General features: G+C 37.9%; 1 protein-coding gene across 1 annotated transcript in view; it reads left to right on the top strand.

Moving 5' to 3' along the window:
• Window positions 1-24,029, top strand: part of LOC123457426 (vomeronasal type-2 receptor 116-like) — a 42,930-nt gene that overhangs the window by 6,980 nt on the left and 11,921 nt on the right. Inside the window, exons 2-3 of the mRNA XM_045141344.1 lie at window positions 18,766-18,842; window positions 19,429-19,566. Coding sequence (XP_044997279.1) covers window positions 18,766-18,842; window positions 19,429-19,566 — 215 coding nt within the window. The remainder of the gene's footprint in view (window positions 1-18,765; window positions 18,843-19,428; window positions 19,567-24,029) is intronic.

The raw sequence follows: 24,029 nt of genomic DNA, 5'->3' as shown, positions 1-24,029 counted from the left end.
TTTTCACTTATAAGATTATTTATATAATCCTCATATTTATTATAAAAGTGTTTCTATCCAAAAGACCACCAATATTTTAAGGCTGGTTTAATGTTTTCCAGGAATTCTTTTCTTTCTTGTCTAGAGTATAAGCACCAAGGCTTACATGTCCTTGCTAAGCATTTCATAAATGGAAGAGAATGCCATAGCCTCCTTATACCTTCATAATTCATTCATCTATTACCGAATTTATCATATCCTCCCTCATAGGGGAGTGGAACTAAGTAGATTCCAGCTCTAGGAGTCCACCATCTGTCCTTGATCAAGTATTGAACATATCCCCCAGGAAGTTTCCTGGTGGGAATGCCTAAGTTTTGTAACTCCTTTTCTGCAGAACTGTCATGTTTCTTATGAACACTACCGATCAACATTTCTACTTTCATATTCTCAGGCTCAGTATCGTTCTCAAACATCATAAGCTGTTTTTACTTTACACCATCTAAAAACTGTTCTAGAGTTAATTTTTTATTCCTAGTAGAGTTATACATTCTCTCCATTGCCCTAATCATAGGAGGGGCACATTCAATGCTTAGATTGTTTCTTGTACTCTGATTGCGTGCATGATTACTAATAAGTGTTGAATTAGCTGTTCTTAGACAAACAGCTAGAAGAAAGCAGGAAAGAAACAGCATTGGCGCCAGCAATTAGGTCGTCGTGACTTCATGGGCAGCAGGAACCATTACAGTAACTGACTGCCAAGGGGTCACCGGGGGCATCCCTCCGAGGAGTGCTGGCCCTCTGTCCTCAGCTCTCTTCCAGTGCAGAAGCATTTCTGCTTGCTACACAGGCGAGGTCGCCGTGGACGTAGCAGGGTGGGAGGGATGGGTAGACAATGAAAGTACGAAGTCACTTGGAGAAAGGGATTCAGTAAGGAACAATTGCATAAGAGAAAATAATGGATCTCAAGATATTTTATACAAGTTTTAAATAGTGTAAAATAGAAAATAACATAAAAAGAAATGTGGGCTGGGGATATGGCTCAATGTTTAAAGGTGCTTGCTCCCCAAAGCTACTGAACAAGTCTGGATACCCAGAACTCTTGTAAAAGCAGAAGCAGAGTGTCACGTGCATCACTAATTCCAATTCTCCGAAGGCAATGGGAGGTGGAGTCCAGAGAATCCCCAAGCTTGTGGACCACCTAATCTGGCCTTCCAAGCATCAAACAAGAAGACCCTGCCTCACATCCCTAACATACCTGCTGCCAATGCTCAGGCAACATTTTGGAAGAGGTGATGGAAAAAAGTATAAGAGCGAAAGGATGGGGAGGAATGTTTAGAACATTGTATTCTGGACATGTGGTAACCACTGCATGAACTACCTCACAGTAGCTATAGTTACCCACACAATATTGGGCCTGTCAATATGTCATCTTTGGTAATGAGGGAAGGAAAAGAGTTCAGCAAAATTTAGAAAGAAAGAAAATCAAAATTTAGACAAACTGGTTGAAGGGAGGAAGTGATTTAGTGGACATATGGAGTATAAGGGAGAAGGGACAAGAAAATGAACACCAGAGGACTATAATCAAAATATTATATATTATTTACATGTGTAAAATTGTTAAATTTAAAAACAATTTTTAAAAAGAAAAAGTAGAAGGTTAACACCAACACACAAAGATTGTTTTTTGACTTCTAAGCATGCTTGGTGGCACATGCAAGCTGATATACATATGCATGCATATACACATATGCACACACACAGCATACTAAAAACTTTGCACGAGGACTGATAAAGACATTTAATAATACCTCACAACAAATAGACTGGGTTCAGAACATGAAACACTCTTTTAAAAATATGCAACAGACATATATATTGAGTATTCTTCCTGATTTGATACATTGGTAAATGTTGTAAATGTAGACAATAGACTAATGATTGTAAGTTCAAATATACAAAAAGTTACTATGTCAAATTATTAGTCTATTATTATTCAGTATTTACATTAACCCATCATCAACTTTTAATTAATACATGAAATTTTCTTGGAATGGATGACATTCTCTCTCTCTCCTGTCTCTCTCTCTCTCTTTCATACTCTTCTCTAAAAAAGTCAAACAAATAAGTAAATGTTTTGTGAAATTAATAGATTTGTACAATTCAAATATGTTTTGTTACTGATAACAGTAACTGGAACTGGGTGAAGTAAATATATTAAAAATACATTCCAGGGGACTGGAGAGTTGGCTTAGCAGTTAATGGACTTGCCTGCAATGTCTAAAGACTCAGGTTCAACACCCCAGTGTGCACCTAATCCAGATGCACAAGGTGAAACACCTGGAGTTCATTTGCAGTGGCTGGAGGCCCTGGCATTCCTATTCTCTCTCTATTAGTCCTTCAGTCTCTCTGTCTCTCATCTATCTGCCTCTCTCCCTCAGTCAAATAAATTATATTTATTATATTTTGTTATTATTACTATTTGTTATATCTATAAATTTTTAAAAATAGTGCACTGCTTATGAAGCCCTAGCACTCTGCTTCCAAGCTTCCCCAGAAAAAATGCCCCAGCCAAGTAGCCAATGTTAAAACTACTGCTCATCAGCTGTCCTTTTCATATATGTTACAAAGTCAGCAGTGGAAATAAATAACAGACATGAGAAACCTTGCCAAAGGACAAACCAAAACATCAAAATCATCTGGGGCTTGAGAAAATTCAATGTCATAAATATCTTTTTTCAGAAGAGTTCTCTTATTTTTTTTCATATACAAATGGAAAATTCCGCCTGAAGTGCATGTGCTATTATTTTCCCCAGTGAAGTACATTCAGTAATGAGAATCAGAACATCACTAAACCCCTCATTTTATTATGCAAGAATTATCCACCCACATAATTAAGTTATTCCTGATCTATATTAGAGTCTAGTTTCTCAGTTTTAAAGGTCAATGTGTGACATAGAGTCATCATTAACCTCATGAAATGTGGAAACATGTATGATCACAATTGAGGTAAATATTAATAATCAAAGAAACAATACTATAAAATCCAAGAAAATGTTCAAGCAACAAAAGATATAAAAGAATTTTGTAAACACTTTTCAGTTAATTCTTTAAAATCCAGACATGAAATAGTATTTTACTTGGTTTCATTAAACTGAACATAACTTGTGAATTCAAAGATATGTTAACATAAAATACACTAAAATTGGGACACAAAAGGAAAAACCATTCTAATTTCTTACAGTATTACAAAAGAAATTTTATTAAATTCATTTAGAGAAGCTTAATTAGTATTTAATTGAGTTAATGAATAAATTTGTATACACACACATCACAATTTCATCCATGAATAAAGATAATGGCTTAATGGATTTATTACATAAATTCACTTCCTGACAACTTATGCAGACATTTAAGACTATTTTATATCAATAATACATTAACAGAAAGTAGAGGTTTTCAAACAGAACTCTAGTACACTCTATCTAAAGTTCCATATGAAAACAGAGTGAAGGAGGATAAAGTAAAACATGGCTCAGGGAAATTTTGCAAAAGAGGGGGCGGAAAGAATGTCAGAGCCACATGTTGGGTCATGATATGCAGAGACATTTATCTTACACATAACTGTGGGCTAACTCCACAATGCATGGCCAGTATACCTCAACAAGGAGGGGCCATGGGGAGGGGATAGGTCACGGATGAGCCTAATAATGGTACCAAACTGACTGTATTTGCTGAATACAAAGCTAATAAATAAATAAATAAAATAAAATAAAATGTACTTTACCCATTCAAAAAAAAATATATATATATATGAGAAACATTTCAAATGTGTGTTTAGTCTGTCACTTCATGTTGTCACTGCAGGTTTCCATCAGGGGCTGAGATTCATGAGCACAGAAAATGTAATGGTGAACAGAGATCTAGCAGAGTTAGCACTGATGAGGAACTGACAGGGAGAGGGATGCTGACAGCCAGCTGAGGAGGCACTGCTAGGACCAATAGTCTGAAGGATGGTCCTCTACAGAGCTAGGCTAAACAATTGAGTAAAATGTACCCAATGCATGCCACTAATAAGAGGACATGAATTAGCACATATTTTCCTAGTTTAGAAAGTTTCTTGCACTCTGAGAAATTAAAATGTAGTTGCAATTGCTCTCAAACAGTACAATATTTCTTTAAATAAAACAGTATGTAAGCCAGGCTTGGTGGCACACACACACACATGCAAGCCCAGCGTTCAGGAGGTAGAGATTGGAAGATTAGAAGTTGAAGAACATCCTTGCATATATAGTAATTTCCAGACCAGTGTACCTTACAGGAGGAGATAGGAGAGGAGGGAGAAAGAAGGGAAACAGGGGAGAGGGGAAAGGGAAAAGGAAAAGAGAGGTGAGAGGTAGAATAGAAAAGAGAGGAGAAAGTCAGAAAAGGGATATTGTGAAAAGCATGATAGAAAGGAAGGGAGAGTGAGAGGGATATAGAGAAGGATGGAGAGATGAAGGAAGGAGAAAGGAAAAGAAAAATAATGCACTAGAGTGATAAGCAAGTATGAATAATTGATGATGTAGCAAGGTGTTCCCACAGTATTTTTGGAAAATTTAGCTTTATGCATATGACAAAATTTATAGTTACCAAATTTGTGGATGATAGGTAATATGTGGTAGACAGATACATTGATAGATAAATAGAAGATTCATTGATAAAGCATATCTCCAAGTGGAGCAAGAGTTGACAAATTATAGCCACAGGCCTAACATGGCCAGACACCTGTTTCTTTATGTCTGTAGGATATGAACTTTTTCAACATGCTGGAGAAAAAAGAATAGTATTTCATGTATATGGATATTAGATAAAGTTCAGATTTTGATGTTTAAAAGAAGTGCCTTTGGAAAACAACCAAATTATTAGTTTACACACTATATATGCTTGCTTTCAATCCACAACAGCAGAGGTAGGTAGCAGCAACAGACAACACTTGGCCCACACAGCCTGAAGGGTGGGTCTGAGCTTTCCCAGTCTTTATTGTAATGATTAAGAAAATTTCCCTAAGGAGTTTGCACTTCAGATACATTTCATATGGAGAGTATTTGGACTAGCTGAGTCAATATGGTCCTATCAACCACAAAGAATTTATGACCATTAAATAGATTCATTTCTCACTGTTGAGTCAATTAAGCATTGCCAGAATAAGGGTTTTCATGAATTCTCTATGTAACTATATACTAAAGCTATTTTATAGTACAGAGATATTAAGTCATTTACTTAGCATAGTTTACACTTGACCATGTTTTTGTAGAAGTCCTAGTAGTTTTAGGAGCTGAAATTGTAACCATGGTGCTGGTACTCTGTGATAGTTGAATTCTACAGGGAGGTTTCCTCAAATACTGGCTTCCAAGTTATTACAAAACTCCCAGGCAAGTGGCAGAATTCAAATCGAGATGAATTCCCCCACATCAACAAAGACTTCCTACTAATAAGGAAGTCCTTTGTTTTTGGCTTTTGTTCTTTGGCATAGAGTCTCATGTAGCCCTTGAACTCAAGTAACTCCTGTATCCCTTCTCCTCCAAAGCACTGAAAATACAGGCATGCACCACCACACTTGGGGTAATAATACTTTATCAACACTGGAGAGATGCTCTTCTGATAAGAGCACTTCCCACATAATCATGAAGATCTCAGTGTGACTGAAACCATCTGAGCACAATTCCCTAGAGCCCACATAAACAGCTGGGCTTGGCCACACATGCCTGTGACCCTAGTCCTATGGGGAAAAGAAACTTGAGAATTTGGGCTCATAAAAATGGTATGGTAGTGTAGCAGACAGCTTCAGGTTCATGGAGACAAATTTCCAGACCAGGCACAGTTATGGAGGAAGGGATATTTATTGAAGCTTACAGATCTATGGGAAGTTCCATAAATGGCAGAAAAAGCTGGCCTGCATTTACAGTTCTAAGGAGAGAAGGAGAGAGAGAGAGAGAGAGAGAGAGAGAGAGAGAGAGAGAGAGAGGAGCACAAGCCTAAAAGTCTAAAGCCACAGCACACTTCAGGAACTCCAGCTAGGCACACTTTGGAAATCTTTAGATTGAAATCTGAAACCCACCACCACTCCTTAAGATCCACCCAGTAACAGTGCCAGGTGGCTTCAGATGCAAACTATAAACAAATTCAAAACTGAATATATTGGGGGCCATCTACTGAAACCACCACATTCCGCCCATGGCCCCCAATAGATTTATAACCATCACACATTGTAAACTGTACTCAGTTGAATTTCAAAGGTGCCCATGGTCTTGACCAATTTAAGATACTAAGACCTGTAAAATCAAGCCAGTTAAATACTTCTATCATATAAGGGCACAGAGTAAACATTTTCAACTGGTATAATGCATAGCAAGGAGAGTCTAAAACAATGCAAACTCAACCACCATCAAAAAACATCAAACTTGTGCAGTTTAAGTTCAATATAACCAGAAACTAACAGTCTCTGGATTTTCCAATTTGCCCCTCAAGCTGGACAGAGTATCCATGGAACACTTCCATCCTAGGCCAACAGTGCCCAGCATGGTAGCCCTTGCACAGTCCTGGTATATGCAAAATGTTCTCAGGTCTCCACTCAAAACATGGTCCATCTTCCAAAGGCTCCTTCAGCCTATCAGGGCATCAAGCCCTGCCTCATGCTGCATCTCAGCAGCAGCTCCTGGAACTCTGTGCAATTCACAAGCACTCCTCACAACTTTCATGCTGCTGAAACCAATACCAGTTATATAGGACACAGCCATATTCACCTCCTTCCAAGACTTTGCATTTCTATGATTGTCTTTCCTCGGGCATCCTTTCCATTGTTTTAATGCAAAGCAATTGGATCATCTTCCTTAAGATTGCTAATGTGTTCACAATAGCAGCTGGAGTAACCTAAAACCAGTCTCTGTGCCAGTAAATTTAACTTGCTTGATGTTTTCCAGCCTAAAAATCTTAATACTTTCAGACCAACATTTCTAGCTAAGCACATCTGTCCATAACAAATCTAACGTTAATCAAACACTCTGGGCCACAGCAGCATAATACAGCCAGCCCTCATGCCAGTAGCCCAGTTCCAACAAAGATCTCTGTAGTCTTTTCTTCCCCTTAGAAAGCACAATACTGTCTGCACTTGGCATTCTCAAACTCTCATCAGAATAGTCCATAAAATTTGGCTTACCACTCCAGAAGGCATCTTCAGTTGCAAGCACCAAGTCCATGCCTATTCCTCCAAAACAAAGGTTTCAAAAGATCTACATCCACATGGTCAGGTTCATCTCAGCCCACTCCTTGGTACCAAGTTCTATAGCAGATAGCTTCAGGTTCACTGAGATAAACTTCCAGACCAGGCACAGTTATGGAGGAAGGGATATTTATTGAAGCTTACATATCCAGGGGAAGTTCCACATATGGCAGTAGAAGATGGCCTGCCTTCACAGGTTCAAGGAGAGAGAGAGAGAGGAGAGAGAGAGAGAGAAAGAGAGAGAGAGAGGGAGGGAGAGGGAGAAGGAGAGAGAGAAGTACATGCCTAAAAGCCAAAAGCCACAGCATACTTCAGGAACTCCAGCTAGGCACACTTTGCATATCCTTAGATTGAAATATGAAACCCACCATCACACCTTAAGTTCCACCCAGTGACACTGTCAGGTGGCTGCAGATGCAAACTACCAACAAACAAACAAACAACAACAAAAGCCCCTGCATATATTGGGGGCCAATCTACTCAAACCACCATATTCTGCCCATGGCCCCCAATAGATTTATAACCATCACACATTGTAAATTGTACTTAGTTCAATTTCAAAGGTCCCCACAGTCTTGACCAATTTAAGATACTAAGACCTGTAAAATCAAACAAGTTAAACACTTTTAACATATAAAGGCACAGAGTAAACTTTTTCAGCTGGTATAATGCAAGCAAGGAGAGTCTAAAGCAATGCAAACTCAACCACCATCCAAAAACATCAAACTTGTGCAGTTTAAGTTCAATATAACCAGAAACTACGAGTCTCCAGATTTTCCAATTTGCCCCTATAGCTGCACAGAGTACCCAGGGAACACTTCCATCCTAGGCCAACAGTGCCTTCCATGGTAGCCCTTGCACAGTCCTTGTATATCCAAAATGTTTTCAACTCTCCATACAAACCATGGTCCATCTTCCAAAGGCTCTTTCAGCCTATCAGGGCATCAGGCCTTGCCTCATGCAGCATCTCAGCAGGAGCTCCTGGAAACGTGTTCTATTCACAACCATTCCTCACATCCTTCATGCTTCTGAAACCAATACCACTTGTATAGGACACATCCATATTCTTAATTCAGGGATGAAAACAAATCATAGCCTTGAAAAGCAGGTTCCTTCTCCAGTCAACTCTTTTCAAGACTTTGCATTTCTATGATAGTCTTTCCTCATGTATCCTTTCCATTGTTTTAATGTAAAGCAATTGGATCATCTTCCTTAAGATTGCTAATGTGTTAAAAATAGCAGCTGGAGTAACCTAAAACCAGTCTCGGTGCCAGTATATTTAACTTGCTTGATGTTTTCCAGCTTAAAAATCTTAAATCTCTCAGTCCAATATCTCAAGCCAAACACATCAGTCCATAACAAATCTAACCTTGATCAACCTCTCTGGGCCACAGCAGCAGAACACAGCCAGCCCTTATGACAGTAGCCCAGTTTCAACAAAGATCTCTGTAGTCTTTTCTTCCCCTTAGAAAGTGCAATACTGTCTGCACTTAGCATTCTCAATCTCTCATCTGAATAGTCCATAAAATTTGGCTTACTACTCCAGAAGGCATCTTCAGTTGCAAGCACCAAGTCCATTCCTATTCCTCCAAAACAAAGGTTTCAAAAGATTTACATCCACATGGTCAGGTTCATCTCAGCCCTCTCCTTGGTACCAAGTTTTGTAGCGGACAGCTTCAAGTTGCTGAGATAAACTTCCAGACCAGGCACAGTTATGGAGGAAGGGATACTTACTGAAGGTTACAGATCCAAGGGAAGTTCCATAAATGGCAGAAGAAGCTGGCCTGCCTTCACAGGCCAAAGGAGAAAGACAGAGAGAGGAGCACAAGCAAAAAGACACACAGCACAGAACACTTCAGGAACTCCAACTAGGCACACTTTGCATATCTTTAGACTGAAATCTGAAACCCACCACCATACCTTAAGATTCACCTAGTGACAATGCCTCCAGCCAGCAGATGCAAACTACAAACTAATAAAAAACTGATTGTACTGGGGGCCATCTATTCAAATCACCACAGGTATCTGTGTGTATAAAGAGAAACTCCAGCAGAAGGAAACAAACAGATGAGTGATGCAGTGGGAACAGTTCATACATGTGCATATATTACACACAACACACCATGTGTTATATAGAATATCTATATTTTTCATTTCCAAAAGCTGTTATTCACCTCAGGAAACTGTGTAAAAGAGGACCAATGCTCAAACAGCTGTCAAACCTGCAAATTTAAATCACTTTCCATAACTACCATTTTTCTATATAAAACTACAGCATTCAGAACAACTGAATCTGACAATTCTGTCAGATTTCATTAATATATTAGAATTTTAATTCCATAACTACATTTTTGTCATAACTACTGAGCACTTACTGAAATTGCCAACTTACCTAAATCATCCTAAGGTATATGTGCAAACAATGTGCCATGACCTCAACAACCCTGTCACAAAGTTCTTTGCAAAACATAGTATGGCTGGACTGTACTTGATTAGGAACAGTGAAATGGAACTTGTAAAATCACCAGAATAGTTCATTTGGTCTTTTTGTGACAGTGTGGACTTGTTGTTTTGAAATAGAATCTCACTCTGTAGCCTAGGCTGTCTTGAACTTACTATGTAAACCAAACCAGACCACCCAAATGATGGCAATCTGCTGGCCTCAGCCTGCAAAGTACTGGAGGATAGGAATTAGTAATCTAAGCGCAGCTTGGTTTTGAATTTTTGAGAAGATCTCACTTGGTATCTCTGGTTTGTGTCTAACTCATGATTCACCTGCCTAAGCCTTGCAAGTGATGGATCACAGGAATGGATTACTGTGCCCAACTACAGACACTCTAAATGCCCACAGGATATATTTTTAATGTCATGCATAACTTTTGCAATCAGCTGAAACAAATTTTGTATTTTTTCTTTTTTGCTTTCCTTTTGAGATAGGGTCCTGCTATAGCCCAAGGTGGCTTGGAATGCACTATGTAGTCTCAGGGAGCCTCAAGTTCAGGGAGGTTCTCCATATCTGCCTCCAAAGTGTTGGGATTAAAAGTGTATAACACCATGCCTGGCTAGAATTCCTTGATTCCAGTGAGAAACACACACACACACACACACACACACACACACATTATTGCTAGAAAAATTGAAAAGAATCAAAAGTTTAAATCAGTAATAGACAATTTCAACTCCTAATTTTAAGTTAATATCTTGTTTTTTCCATCATGGGAAAGAATGCTACAAATATTCTGAGGACAGGGAAGCACACAGGAGCACGCTTGTCATAAAATGATGTTACTCCTCTCCTTGCCTGATCATTTGTACTTTAAATCTCATAATAATAAAAAGGAAAATGTATAGGTTTGTCTCTTACTTACCTAAAAATAATCCTTTCTTGAGATACCATAATTTTAGATAATAGAAATATTAATTAAGAAACTTTAAAATAAATGTTTCACTTTGTGTTTGTTCCTTGAGACAAGATCTCTCACGGAAACTGGGGCTTGCTGGGTTTTGGCTGGGGCTGACCATCAAGGCTCAGTGATTTTGCTGTCAATGCTCACCTGTTCTGGGGTTACAGAGCCATACCTGGATTTTATCTTGGGCCTGGTGTCTGAACTGAAATCCTTATGTTAATACAGCAAACACTCTTAGCCACTGAATCACTTCTACAAACTTCCAGCCTTTTTTCTTCATAATATTTTATTTATCAAATCTGTATTTAGAACAAGGATCCTTGTATTTGGTTTCAAAAGTTTTATTGGAATGCAGTCATACCCATTATTGTACCTGTTTTATATTGTCACCTTTATTTAATAAGAGCATAGTGGAGTAGCTTTGACTAAGATCATCTGTTCTCTTTAGGTATAATTTTTAGTAATTGACCCTCACCCAAATGTCTACTATTTCCAAACTAAAAAGTATTTGTGTTACAGTCATGCTTACATATCCACAGTGTGACGTGGAGATATTGGAAATATCTATCTAGATGTCACTAGAAAGGACTCACTTAAAATGCCAATGTTAAGTAATCTACAGTTTTGGAAAACAGTAAATTCGCATGACATAGACTCTGGTTGTCAAGATTATTTTGAATAGAAATGGTAGTTACTGTGGAATCTTGAGAAAAGTAACTGATTTATAAATCTATGTAATCTGTTAGCATTGTCCAGTGAAGTGGTCCCTGAGCAACAATTGGTATGCTGATCTTCAAGATTATTCTAATGGTCTTTTCTGTTTTTCTCAGTAGGGTCTCTCTGTCTAGCCCAGGTTGACCTGGAATTCACTATGTAGTCTCAGGGTAGCATTGAACTCATGACTATACTCCTACCTCTGCTTCCCAAGTCCTAGAATGAAAGGTGTGCCCGACTCTCATGGCCCTTTTAAAGAGGAGAATACAACTTAGAATACTTTCAGTTAGAAAAACAGTAATTTAAAAAGTGTTATACACACGTGCTTAACATCTGCCTGTGAACAGAACATGAGGGAAATGTGACATACCCTCAAACTTCCCAACATTTACATAATGGGAATAGCAGAAGTGGAAGAAATTCAGATCAAAGGAATGGTGAAATTATTCAACAAAATAATTGAAGAAAACTTTTCCACTTTTTCAAAAGAATGGCCTATAAAGATACAAGCAGCTAAAAGATCTCCAAACAGATTGAACCAAAGGAGAAAATCTCCAGACATATTTTCATTGAGACTTTAAACATGGACATGAAATAGAAAGTCCTAAAAGCAGCTAAGGAAAAACAACACATCACATTTAAAGGTAACCCCATCAGAATCACTTCACATATCTCAATGGAAGCCCTGAATGCCAGAAGGGCCTAGAATGGAGCACTGAAAACTCTAAGAACCTATAGCTTCCAAGCCAAACTACACTACCCAGCAAAAGCATCCCTCATAATAGATGTTGAAAGAAAAACTTCCCATGACAAAGCTCAACTTAACAACTATATGAACACAAAACCAAACATACAGAGTATTTCAGGAAATTCTCCACAGAGAAGTATCAAATAATCACACTCCAATGCCTACAAGAAGTAGATCATAATAACCAAACTCAGAGAAGATGGAAACATCTTCAAAGTCCATGTAAAAACCAAACCACATATATCAACACAATATGGCAGGGATCAAATCAAACCTCAAAGTCATTACCCTAAATATTAATGGCCTTATTTCACACATCAAGAGACAAAAGCTAACAGGATGTATCAGAAAATTAGACCCCTCAATCTGTTGTCCTCAAGAAACCCACCTTGCCACTAAAGACAGATACCTCCTCATGGTGAAAGGGTAGAAAACAACATTCCAAGCAAATGGGAATAAGAAGCAAGCAGGCATAGCTATATTAATATCAGATAAAATAGACTTCAAACCAAAAATATTCAAAAAAGCAAACAAGGCCACTTTCTACTTATCAAGGGAATGTTCTATCAAGAGGATATCAGAATAACAAGTCTTTATGCACCAAACATAGGGGCACCACAGTACATAAAGCAAAACCTACTTGACAATAAAACAGAAATAACTACCAACACCACCATATTTGGGGATTTCAATACACCATTATAAGCAATGTACAGATCATCCAAACCAAAACTCAACAGGGAAGTAAGAGAGCTCAACAAAACCAGAGATTACTTAGACCTAACAGACATCTCCAAAACATTCTATCCCAAATCCACAAACTACACATTCTTTTTAGCATACCATAGAACATTCTCTAAAACAGATCATATACTGGTTCACAAAGCATGCCTCCATATACTTAGGAAGAATGACATAATTCCATGCATGATAACAGATCACAGTAGTATATCACTAGAAATTAACAACAAAAGACGCACCAAGAATCCCATTGGCTCCTGGAAACTGAATAGCATAATTTTTAACAATAAATGGATAGTGGACAAGATAAAAAATAGAAATTGTGAAATTTCTAGAAATGAAAGACAATGAGAACACAATAGAGCAATGGGACATAATGAAGGCAGTCCGCAGGAGAAAATTCATAGCACTAAACGCCTTCATAACAAAGAGAGAGAGATCCCAAATGAATAACCTAACCATACACATAAAGGCACTGGAAAAGCAGGAAGAATCCCACGCAAAAAGCTCCAGATGCAAAGAAATGAATAAGATCAGAGCAGAAATTAATGAATTGGATACTAAGAAAACAATTAAGAACACTGACAAAACAAAGAGCTGGTTCTTTGAAAAAATAAACAAGATTGACAAACCCCTGCCTAATTTGATCCAGCAAAAAAGATATGCTTCAAAGGAATAAAATTCACAATGAAAAAGGAGAGATCACAACAGACATAATTGAAATTTAGAGAATCATCAGGACTTATTTAAAAAACCTCTACTCCCCAAAACTGGATAATATGGAGGAAATGGATAAATTCCTGGACATGGGCCACCTGGTAAAGCTAAACACAAAGCAGATTAATCTCCTAAACAAACCTATCACACTCATTGAGATTGAAAAAGTAAACAAACAAACAAACAAAACAAAAACAACAACAAAAAAACCTCTCCAAAAAGAAGAGTCCAGGACCAGATGGCTTCTCAGCTAAATTCTATCAATCCTTCATAGAAGAACTCAAACCAATCTTTCTCAAACTGTGCCACACAACTGAAGAACAGGGAAAGCTCCCCAATACCTTCTATGAAGCTAGTGTCACCCTAAGTGCAAAACCAGGCAGAGATGCCACAAGAAAACTACTGGTTTATTTCCCTGATGAACTTAGACTCAAAGATCCTGAACAAAATCCTTGCAAACTGAATCCAACAACAGATCAAAAGCATTGTCCACCTTGATCAAGTGGTATTCATCCCAGGAACACAGGGCTGGTTCAACGTATGGAAATCTGTCACTGTAATACACCACATAAACAAGGTTAAATATAAAAACCACATAATCATTTCAAGAGATGCAGCAAAGGACTTTGACACAATACAACATCACTTCATGATCAAAACATTGGAGAGAATTGGCATGGTCCTTTCATATATTTACATAATAATGGCAATATACTAAGCTCCTAAGGTCCAAATAATGCTTACTGGAAAGAAACTGGAGGAATTTCCATTGAGTTCATGAACAAGACAGGGTTGTCCATTCTCACCTCTGCTCTTCAATATAGTACTGGAAGTTCTAGGTTAAACAATAAGACAGGACAAAGAAATAAAAGGGGTACAATTTGGAAAGGAAGAAGTTAACTCTATTCCCTGATGACATGATTGTGTATGTAAGAGACCCAAAAGACTCTGTCCCAAAAACTCTTGAAGCTGATTAACTCATACAGCAAAGTAGCTAGATACAAAGACAATGCACGAAAACCAATAGCCTTTGTATATGCAAATGGAAAAAATACAGAGAAAGAAATAAGGGACATGGTCCTATTTTTAATAGCAACAACAACATAATAATGCCATGGAATAATGTCAATCAAGGAAGTGAAAGATCTATACAATGAAAACATAAAAACACTCAAAAAAGAAATTGAGGAGGAGTTGAGAAAATGGAAAGACCTCCCATGCTCCTCGTGCTCCTGGATAGGCAGAATCAACATTGTGAAGATGGCAATCTTACCAAAGGCAATGTACAGATTTAATGCAATTCCAATTAAAATCCCAATATTTTTCTTCACAGAGATAGAAAAAATGATCTCAAAGTTCATATGGAAAGACAGAAGGCCTCGGATATCCAAGCATATCTTAAGCAAAAATAATATCTCTGGAGTCATCACCATACCTGATCTAATTCTATATTATAAACCCATAGTAATAAAAACAGCATAAAACAGGAGTATTGACCAATGGAATAGAATTGAGTACCCGTCCTTTGGGTCAAGTAACTACAACTACTTGATATTTGACAAAGGACACAAAAATATAGGCTGAATAAAAGACAGCATCTTCTACAAATGGTGCTGGACAAACTGGATAACCAAATGTAGTAATGATTACAGAAGATTAACTATTTGAGGGGAGGCATTAGTTTAAAAGGAGCTAGGATGGGCTGGAGAGATGGCTTAGCAGTTAAGCGCTTGCCTGTGAAGCCTAAGGACCCTGGTTTGAGGCTTGGTTCCCCAGGTCCCACGTTAGCCAGATGCACAAGGGGGCGCACATGTCTGGAGTTCGTTTGCAGAGGCTGGAAGCCCTGGCACGCCCATTCTCTCTCTCTCCCCCTATCTGTCTTTCTCTCTGTGTCTGTCACTCTCAAATAAATAAATAAATAAATTTTTTTAAAAAGTGCCTTAAAAAAAAAAAGCAAAGCCTAGTGTTGCTCTCTAAAAAAATAAAAAATAAAATAAAATAAAGGAGCTGGGAGATGGAAACTGACGTAAAAATGGGCAACAAAAAACAAGATGACAAATATGGTCACTCATATGCAAGATATAAATAAATATATATGACATGAACGATATGAGCAATATTTTGGGTAAGGAAGGGATATGGTAAGAATTGGGTAATGGATAAACATAGGTGATGGAAGAGCCTCAAGCTCAAATTACAATGTTACACAAATTATTAATTTCCTGTAGAAATACAACCTGTCCCATGTTAAGTAAATATAAAAGCAGGATCTTAATTTTTGCCTCAGCTAATTATCCAAGTACTTTGACAGATATATGTTTGTTTTGGAGGCGAGACCTTGAAGCTCTTATAGATCATAGCTTATTGTGGATAGCAACCAATTTCTGGTTCTGAGAGTTACAGTCCCATTATAACAATAGCAATGACAATAACAACAACAAAATTAAGGTAATGCTTCATCCTGTATTAACCAGGGCCCTTCTTTTCAGGGACTCAGGCCATGTTCTTGTTGAAGGTTATATTTTTTATTTGACCTCCAGGGATAAAGTTTTCTATGGTAATAGTTCTTTTTTTGATTTAGTTTTGTGTTTGTTTTCCCCCAAGCCTAACCCCTCCTATCCTTCATCTCCCCACAAAACTTTCCAACCCTAATGTCCACCTATGAGTTTCCTATCAGCTATGCTGGCAACTCAAGCTGGTCCAGACTAGGAGCCAAGAATGAGTGAGAACATGCAAAGTTTGTTTTTCCTCCTGTGATTGTGTGTGTTCACTGAGTATGTTCTGTTCCACCAATGTTCATATTGTACAAATTTCTCAGTATTTTTGTACCACTCAGTAGAATCCCATTGTGTAAATGTGCCATACATTCATTATCTATTTACCCAGGGATGAGCACCTGGGTTGATTACAGTTCTTAGCTATTATGTATTGAGCAGCTATAAACATGGTTGAGCAGATTACTCTCTGTAGTGAGACTTGGGACATTAAGGATAGATGTCCAATAAGGCAATAACTGGGTTTCTTGGTAGCTCTATGTTCTTCCTTTTCAGGAATCTCCATATTGATTTCCACAGTGGTTGTACAAGTTTAACTTCCCACTAACAGTGAATGAGGAATCTTTTTCTTCCATATCCTCACAACATTTGTTTTCACTTGATGTTTTAATGATCATCATTGTTACTGCAGTAAGGTGGAATCTCATAGTTCTTTTAATTCAAAGACACTATATGCTGCATAAAGTGTCCTGTATGGAATCTGGAATAGAGCCAATACCCAGGCAGTTAGCCTGTCCAGAGCTGGAACGTATTTCCTGAATTACTGGGGGAATGTGGCCAACACAGGTCTGAGCAACCAGATGTCTAAGCTACTCAGAAGTAGACACCCTGACACATGTACATTCCAGTGCTATAGTGGCACACAGGCTTGGTGGGTAACAAGTAGTTTTCTTTTTGATTAAGGGATCCACTCAGTGTAAAGGAACCCATATCTGAAATTGAGAGCCAGACCATAATCCTATGGAGACAAATGCTTTGCAGTATCAAGATTTCATGAATCTTTGGTTAAAAGAGGGGTTGCATACATCAAATTCTCCTTAAATTAATAATGCTTATCACATTTAAACTATAATGACTCATTTTCAATTGGAGAATCTGTTCTTTTTCAGAAGGTACAGAGACATGAGTAGATAAGCTACCCCTTGTGCTTCAGCCATTCCACAGATGAAAACCCAGAGGAATTGACATGAGGAAGAATGCTACTTCCATAATGAACTTATAACCAGCACTAGGGCGAAGGAGACAGAACCTTAGGATACTCAACACCTACCAAAGCAGAGATCTAGAGGCTCCTAGGAACTTTTCACTGAAGTTGATTTAACACCCTGACAAAATGGATCAGGGAATTTTGTGGAAGGTGGGGCAGAAAGATTGTAAGATCTATATGTTGTAACATCATGAGAGGCACTCCCACCCCACAGAAATAACTGACTGCTGCTCCCACAATGCATATCGCACAAACCCATAGGGAATACCTGCAACCCCAGGTAGAAAGGCCCCCAAAGATATGGGGGCAAGAATGAGGGATAAGAGGGAACAAATACATGGTGTACACATATAAAATATGTTGTTAATATAGAAGATTTATATTTAAAACAATAAAAATGAAATAATGACAGTAAATACTGATTACAATATGCTCGACGCTATTCACAGAAATTTTATTTTCTGTCTTCAAGGATGAGTTCCATCCCCACCCCTTCATGGCTGATTCTCCTTATTTTCTCTGCACCTGCCTCTCATAATTCTCAGGATAATTCTTTGCAGATTTATAATCAGTGAGTAATGATTTTTTTTTTTCAAGTTAGGGTCTTGCTCTAGCCCAAGAAGAACTGGAATTCACTATGTAGTCTCAGAATGGCCTCGAACTCACGACAATCCTCCTACCTTTGAGTCCCAAGTGCTGGGAATAAATGCATGGGCCACCAAGCCCAGTTAATGTTTTTAAAATATTAATTAGATTTGAAATAAGGAAGTAAATCAGGACAGTTTACCTTAATTCAAGTCCCAAGATGTATCTCAACTCACAAAAAATGAATTACCTAAATTTGTGCAACTTTCTATACATTTCACATTAATAAAAACCAGGCTTCTCATCATACGCTCATATATTTATTTTATTATTATTTGTTTATTTGAGAGAGAGAATGAGGCGGAGGAAGAGAGGGAGAGAAAGAGAAAGAATGGGCAGGCCAGTGGGTCTAGCCAAAGAAAATGAAGTCCAGATGCGTGTGCCACCTTGTGCATTTGGCTGACATGGGTCCTGGGGAATCAAACTGAGGTCCTTTGACTTTGCAGACAAGCACCTTAACCACTAAGCCATGTGTCCACCCCCTCAAACTTATTTATTTACTGTCCAGTTGGAACACATAATGTGAAAGCAGCAAAAAAAAAAAAAAATTCTTACTCAGTGGCAGAAGTGGATGTATAAACATGAAATGTAAATTCTGTGTGGAATCCCTTAATGAGGTAAAAACAGTGTAAAAGATGAGCATCTGAGTCATCGCAGTTTATTACTCTCTGGGAACTGAGGAACTGTAGGTCATGTATCAGAACTAAAGTATGAAGCTTATTGTCTGCTTCGTTATTGGGAGACTGACTGGCAATCCTGGACTTCCCATGATTATTTTGTTGTTGTGTACTCAGACAATGGGAAACATGGCACTGTGGGATATTACAAGCATGGATCACACAGTAAATGCTATGATGCTGATGGAAGTGAGGTATGTGAGGACCTCTCCACTGCTTGAACAATGGAAGAAACAATGCTACCTATGTCTTCATGAGCTATGGTTAGCAGCAAACCTTTCTGACCTTTTCACATCTCATCTTCACTTGGAAACTCCAGTGCAATCCACTTACATGATTTCAGGTGCTGTTCATCCAAATGGGGTTCTGAAATTAGTTTGAAAACAAGTATGCTCAGGAGATTACCCCAGTGGCATTCATGCCTGGAGACACATGAACTTATAGCACCTGAAGCAAGAGATGATGCTCACAACATGTTTTTCAACTCCTTTTCATGACCTTGATGTAGACCTCAGATGCAGAGCCCAAGGGCTGTGTTCTGTACATCTCATGGGAGGATGACAATGATTACAAAGACAGAAATTAGGGATATAAATATCTTCTCTAGTCAGCAATATTAGCAATGATGCATACACATACATAAAAGGCATATGTGATGTGTGTATCTACCTGATCATGCATATTACATCAGAGCTCAGACTGTGAGTTTCGCGATATGGGGAGGCTGATCATTTTCACTTTTCTCTTATTTCTTCCAGTGCTTTCTGTCCTCTTCTGCAGTTTGACAGAAACAGGCTGCTTTTGGAGAATAAAGAAAAATACACGAAGTGATGGAGATATGTGGAAGGATTGTATGTTTATAACTCACACATCAAAGGAGCATATGATAGACTATGATTCAATGAATCAGCTTTATCGGTAATTGTGTTTTGTTACTTAACTTTCTGTTTGAAAGTCATGAATAATGTTAAAAAAATCTATATATAGGCACACTAGAAGTTTTTGTATCCCTTGCACTTTTCCTCCCAAGCATATCACTTATGAATGAATGAAAATTTATTTTATATTATACTGAGCAGAAAGTTCCCATAGTCAAATGCATCTGATTTGTATAGATTTTCTTGTTGCTGATTTGCTGTTTAATCCCATTGTGGTAAGATAAAGTACAAGGGGTTATTTCAATTTTCCTGTAGTTGTTAAGATTTGCTTTGTGTCCTAATATATGCTCTATTTTAGAGAGTGTTCCATGTGCTGCTGAGAAAAGTATATATTCTGCATTGTTTGGGTGGCATATAATGTATATATCTGTAAGGTCCATTTGTTCCATGACATCATTTAATCCAGATGTCACTGTTTATTTTTTGCGGGGATGACCTGTCAATTGATGAGATTGGAGTATTAAAATCACTCACTGCAATTTGTGTTTGCTGTCTAACACTGTTTGTTTGATAAAATTGAGAGTCCCCATGTTAGATGTGTATATGTTTAGGATAGTAATGTCCTCCTGCTGGAGTGTTCCTTTAATCAGTAAAAAGTGACCATCTTTATCTTTCTTTGGTTTTAAGTCTATCCTGTCAGATGTTAAGATAGCAACACCTGCTTGTTTCCTAGACCAATTTGCTTTAAATACCATTTTCCACCCTTCTACCCTAAGACAGTGTCTATCTTTCTTTGAGAGATGAGTTACCTGGGGGCAACAAATCACAGGATCCTGCTAGTCTGCAAGTTTGTGTCATTTGTTTGGTGAATTGAGGGCATTTATATTAACAGTTACTATTGAAATGTCTGTATTTATTTTCTGCATTCTTCTTGTTTGGTAGTGCTTCCTGTTTTCCCTTTACTTGCTTGTTTTAACTGTTATTTCAGTATTGATTGTTTCTTAATATTTCCTCCTCTGTGTGTTTTGCATTCTCTCCATTGTGAAAGATTCCTTTGAGTATTTTCTGTAGACCTGGTCTAGTTGTCATAAATTCATTTATCCTGCTTTTGTTGTGTAATAATCCTTATTTCTCTATAAATTTGGATAGATAGCTTTACAGGACAAAGTAATCTTGGTTGACAGTTGTTATCTTTCAGAACCTGGTATATATCATTCCAAGTCCTTCTGGCTTTTAGAGTTTGTGTTGAATAAATAATCTACTGTTATTCTGATGGGCTTGCCTGTGTAGGTGGCACTTTTTCTCAAATTATTTTCAATATATTTTCTTTGTTTTTTTGTGTTTACTAGTTTAATTGTAACATGGTGAGGAGATGTTCTTTCCAGATTTTGTCTCTTTAGTTTTCTAAAAGCTTCTTGTATCTTCATGGGCATTTATTTCCCAATTTGGGAAATTTTACTTCTATGATTTTGTTGAAAATGGCTCATAAACCTCTGGATTGAAATTCTTCTCATTCTACATTTGATTTTTTCATATTCATATCTTCCTATTAGCTTGCCTTTCTCTTGGTTGATTGGACTGTATTAGTTCCACCTCCTGGTTTTCTAGTTTAGATATTCTGTTCTCCCCTCCTCCCATTCTACTGGTGATATTTTCCAGAGGGTTTTTTTTTTTTTTTTTTTTACTTGACTGACTCTTTTATCCAGAGCTAGACTTTCAGCCTAGTTTTTTTTTATTTTTTAATTTTTTTTTTTATTTATTTGAGAGCGACAGACACAGAGAAAGACACATAGAGGGAGAGAGAAAGAATGGGCGCGCCAGGGCTTCCAGCCTCTTCAAAAGAACTCCAGACGCGTGCGCCCCCTTGTGCATCTGGCTAACGTGGGACCTGGGGAACCGAGCCTCGAACTGGAGTCCTTAGGCTTCACAGGCAAGCGCTTAACCGCTAAGCCATCTCTCCAGCCCAGCCTAGTTTTCTTGAGTATTATATTTCTGAAAAAAGGTAGAATTTGGAGAATACAGTACTTTATAACTTGCTTCATATTAGACCATCCTTTCCTGAAAATAAACACCACTGTTATTTGTTCATTATTAAGTGGCTAAGACAAAGTATCCTTTTAAGTAGCTTCTCATCTTTCACCCATAAGAGCATAACTTGTAAAGTCTATGCAATGGGAACCATTTTCTTTGTCTGTCTAACCCTGGACAGACTTTTCTCATAGATGCTAATCTCTCAGATAATAGTTATATGACACTCCATGATATTCCCTTCCTTTGGTAATAGGGTATATGGAGAAGAAAAGTGCCAAGTACGCATTATTTTCCTATATTACTGCATTTTATTTGGACATAAGAATAGCAAGAATTTGAAATATAGTCTGTCAGGTGTTTTGTCTATATCCTAGTTAATACAATGGTGGAACACACAATTAAGAAAGGCCCAGAGGAGCTGGAGAGATGGCTTGGCGGTTAAGCGCTTGCCTATGAAGCCTAAGGACCCGGGTTCGAGGCTCGGTTCCCCAGGTCCCACGTTAGCCAGATACACAAGGGGGCGCATGCGTCTGGAGTTCGTTTACAGAGGCTGGAAGCCCTGGCGCTCCCATTCTCTCTCTCTCCTTCTATCTGTCTTTCTCTCTGTGTCTGTCGCTCTCAAATAAATAAATAAAAATTAAAAAAAAAAAGAAAGGCCCAGAGAATAATTGTACTCCTGATATAGGAGATGTCACTCAAAGTTGTGATTACTTACATCCCTTCTCAGATCCTGAACTGGCCAGTGTTACAAGTTGTAGCTGTTACAATTTAATTGCAGGACTGATATGTTACAAACAGAAATTTCCTTTTTTCACTTCTACTAATATTTCCTTTTAAATAAATTATCACGTTGTATGGATATATCAACTGTTGTTACCATCATACCTCACCCCTGCCCCCATTTCAATGAGGGCCCTACTAATGTGATCACTGGTATTCACCATGCAATTGTTGGTAATGAGTTTTGAGTAGAGAAGTCTGTCATTGTAGGGGAACGCAATGCTCCTGGGTATTTCTGCCCACACTCTGGCTAGTACATTCTTTCTACACGTTCTTCCTCAAAATTCTGAATCTTTTTCATTGTGCTTTATGTCTACCTTTGTGTTTAAGTCTAATCATTCTGGATTTATGCATTAATGCATTCACAGTATTTTCATTGTCTCTAACCCTTACCCTGACTGACGTTGTGAAGTTCCTCATGGAGGCAGCCCTTTTGCTCATCTCAACAACTCTTTTGTGTTTTCATCTGAACTCTAGCTTCTGTGCTAGGGGTGGTTCACCTGATGAAATAGAGTAGGTGATCCTTGTTCTGTTGATATATTTTGGTTGTCCTTTGCTCTCTGCTTTCTAGAAAATAGAAACTGATTCTTCGATGTAGAGTGAGATCAGGATATGTTAATGTGTACAAGAATTGTGAATTTTGAGAGATTTTGATAGCTGTAGCCTCACTTTTTGGCCAAAACTAAAGTGTGGTTCTCATCAGAGTCTATTATCTTGGTATCCATAGGATTCTGAATTGACTTTTAGTTCTAGCTATGGTTTCTTTTCCACTGAATGCATCAATTAGCTAATTAGATAGGCATTGTTTACTTACCTAGGGTGACTGACACTATTGCTCAGGTGTGTACATCTGGTCAGGATCGTTGCTTGGATTTGTCACAGTCCCCTGATTTCTCACCGTATTGCTGGCTGCTTTCATACAGCATTTTATTCCATGTTTTCTGCACTGTATGTATTAACCGTCTGGGTGCTGAATTCCTTCCAGATTCACCCTGATTTCTCTATGTTCTGTTATATTCTGCATTGGATGCATGTGGTTTCTTCTCCAATAGGTTATCACTTTTCCCATTATGTGGGAAATCAAGTGTTTTGACAGAAATTTATCTTGTTTGGGAATATACATAATTCTCTTCAGTCAACAGCTCAAGGTGGGTTGTAATCAATTTCTGGTACTTGAATTTGCCAACAAGTGCCAAATATTTTAGATTAAGGCTTCATCCCATTCTCTTCAGTCCTAATCTTTACCAGATAATCCCTTCATGCTCCTATTGATGGTTTTATCTTTTAGTGTTCTATGGATGAGAAAATATTCTATGATACCAATACATTTTTGGATTTCATTTTGTTCATATTTCCTTTCCCCTGTGCCTTCCCATTCTCCTTCCCCAAACCTTTCCATCCCTCTCATCTGACCCTCAGTTTCTTGTTGGGTATGACAGCAATTCAAGCTATTCCAGTTTAGGAACCATGGATGAGTGAAACCATGCAGCATTTGTATTTCTATATATGAGTGAGTCACTTAGTATGATCTGTTCAAATTATGACCATTATCCTACTAATTTCATTATATCATTTTTTCCTTGGGGCTGAGTAGAATTTCATTGTTTGTATGTACCACATCCTCATTATTCATTTGTCAAGTGATAGGCATCTGTGTTGATTCCAGTTCTTAGCCATTGTGATTTGAGCAGC

This window comes from Jaculus jaculus, unplaced genomic scaffold (assembly GCF_020740685.1).
Source record: "Jaculus jaculus isolate mJacJac1 unplaced genomic scaffold, mJacJac1.mat.Y.cur mat_scaffold_46_1_974171_arrow_ctg1, whole genome shotgun sequence".
In the NCBI taxonomy this organism is placed as follows: domain Eukaryota; kingdom Metazoa; phylum Chordata; class Mammalia; order Rodentia; family Dipodidae; genus Jaculus; species Jaculus jaculus.
The sequence above is the reverse complement of the archived record's forward strand: the minus strand, read 5'-3'. Positions and strand labels throughout refer to the sequence as shown.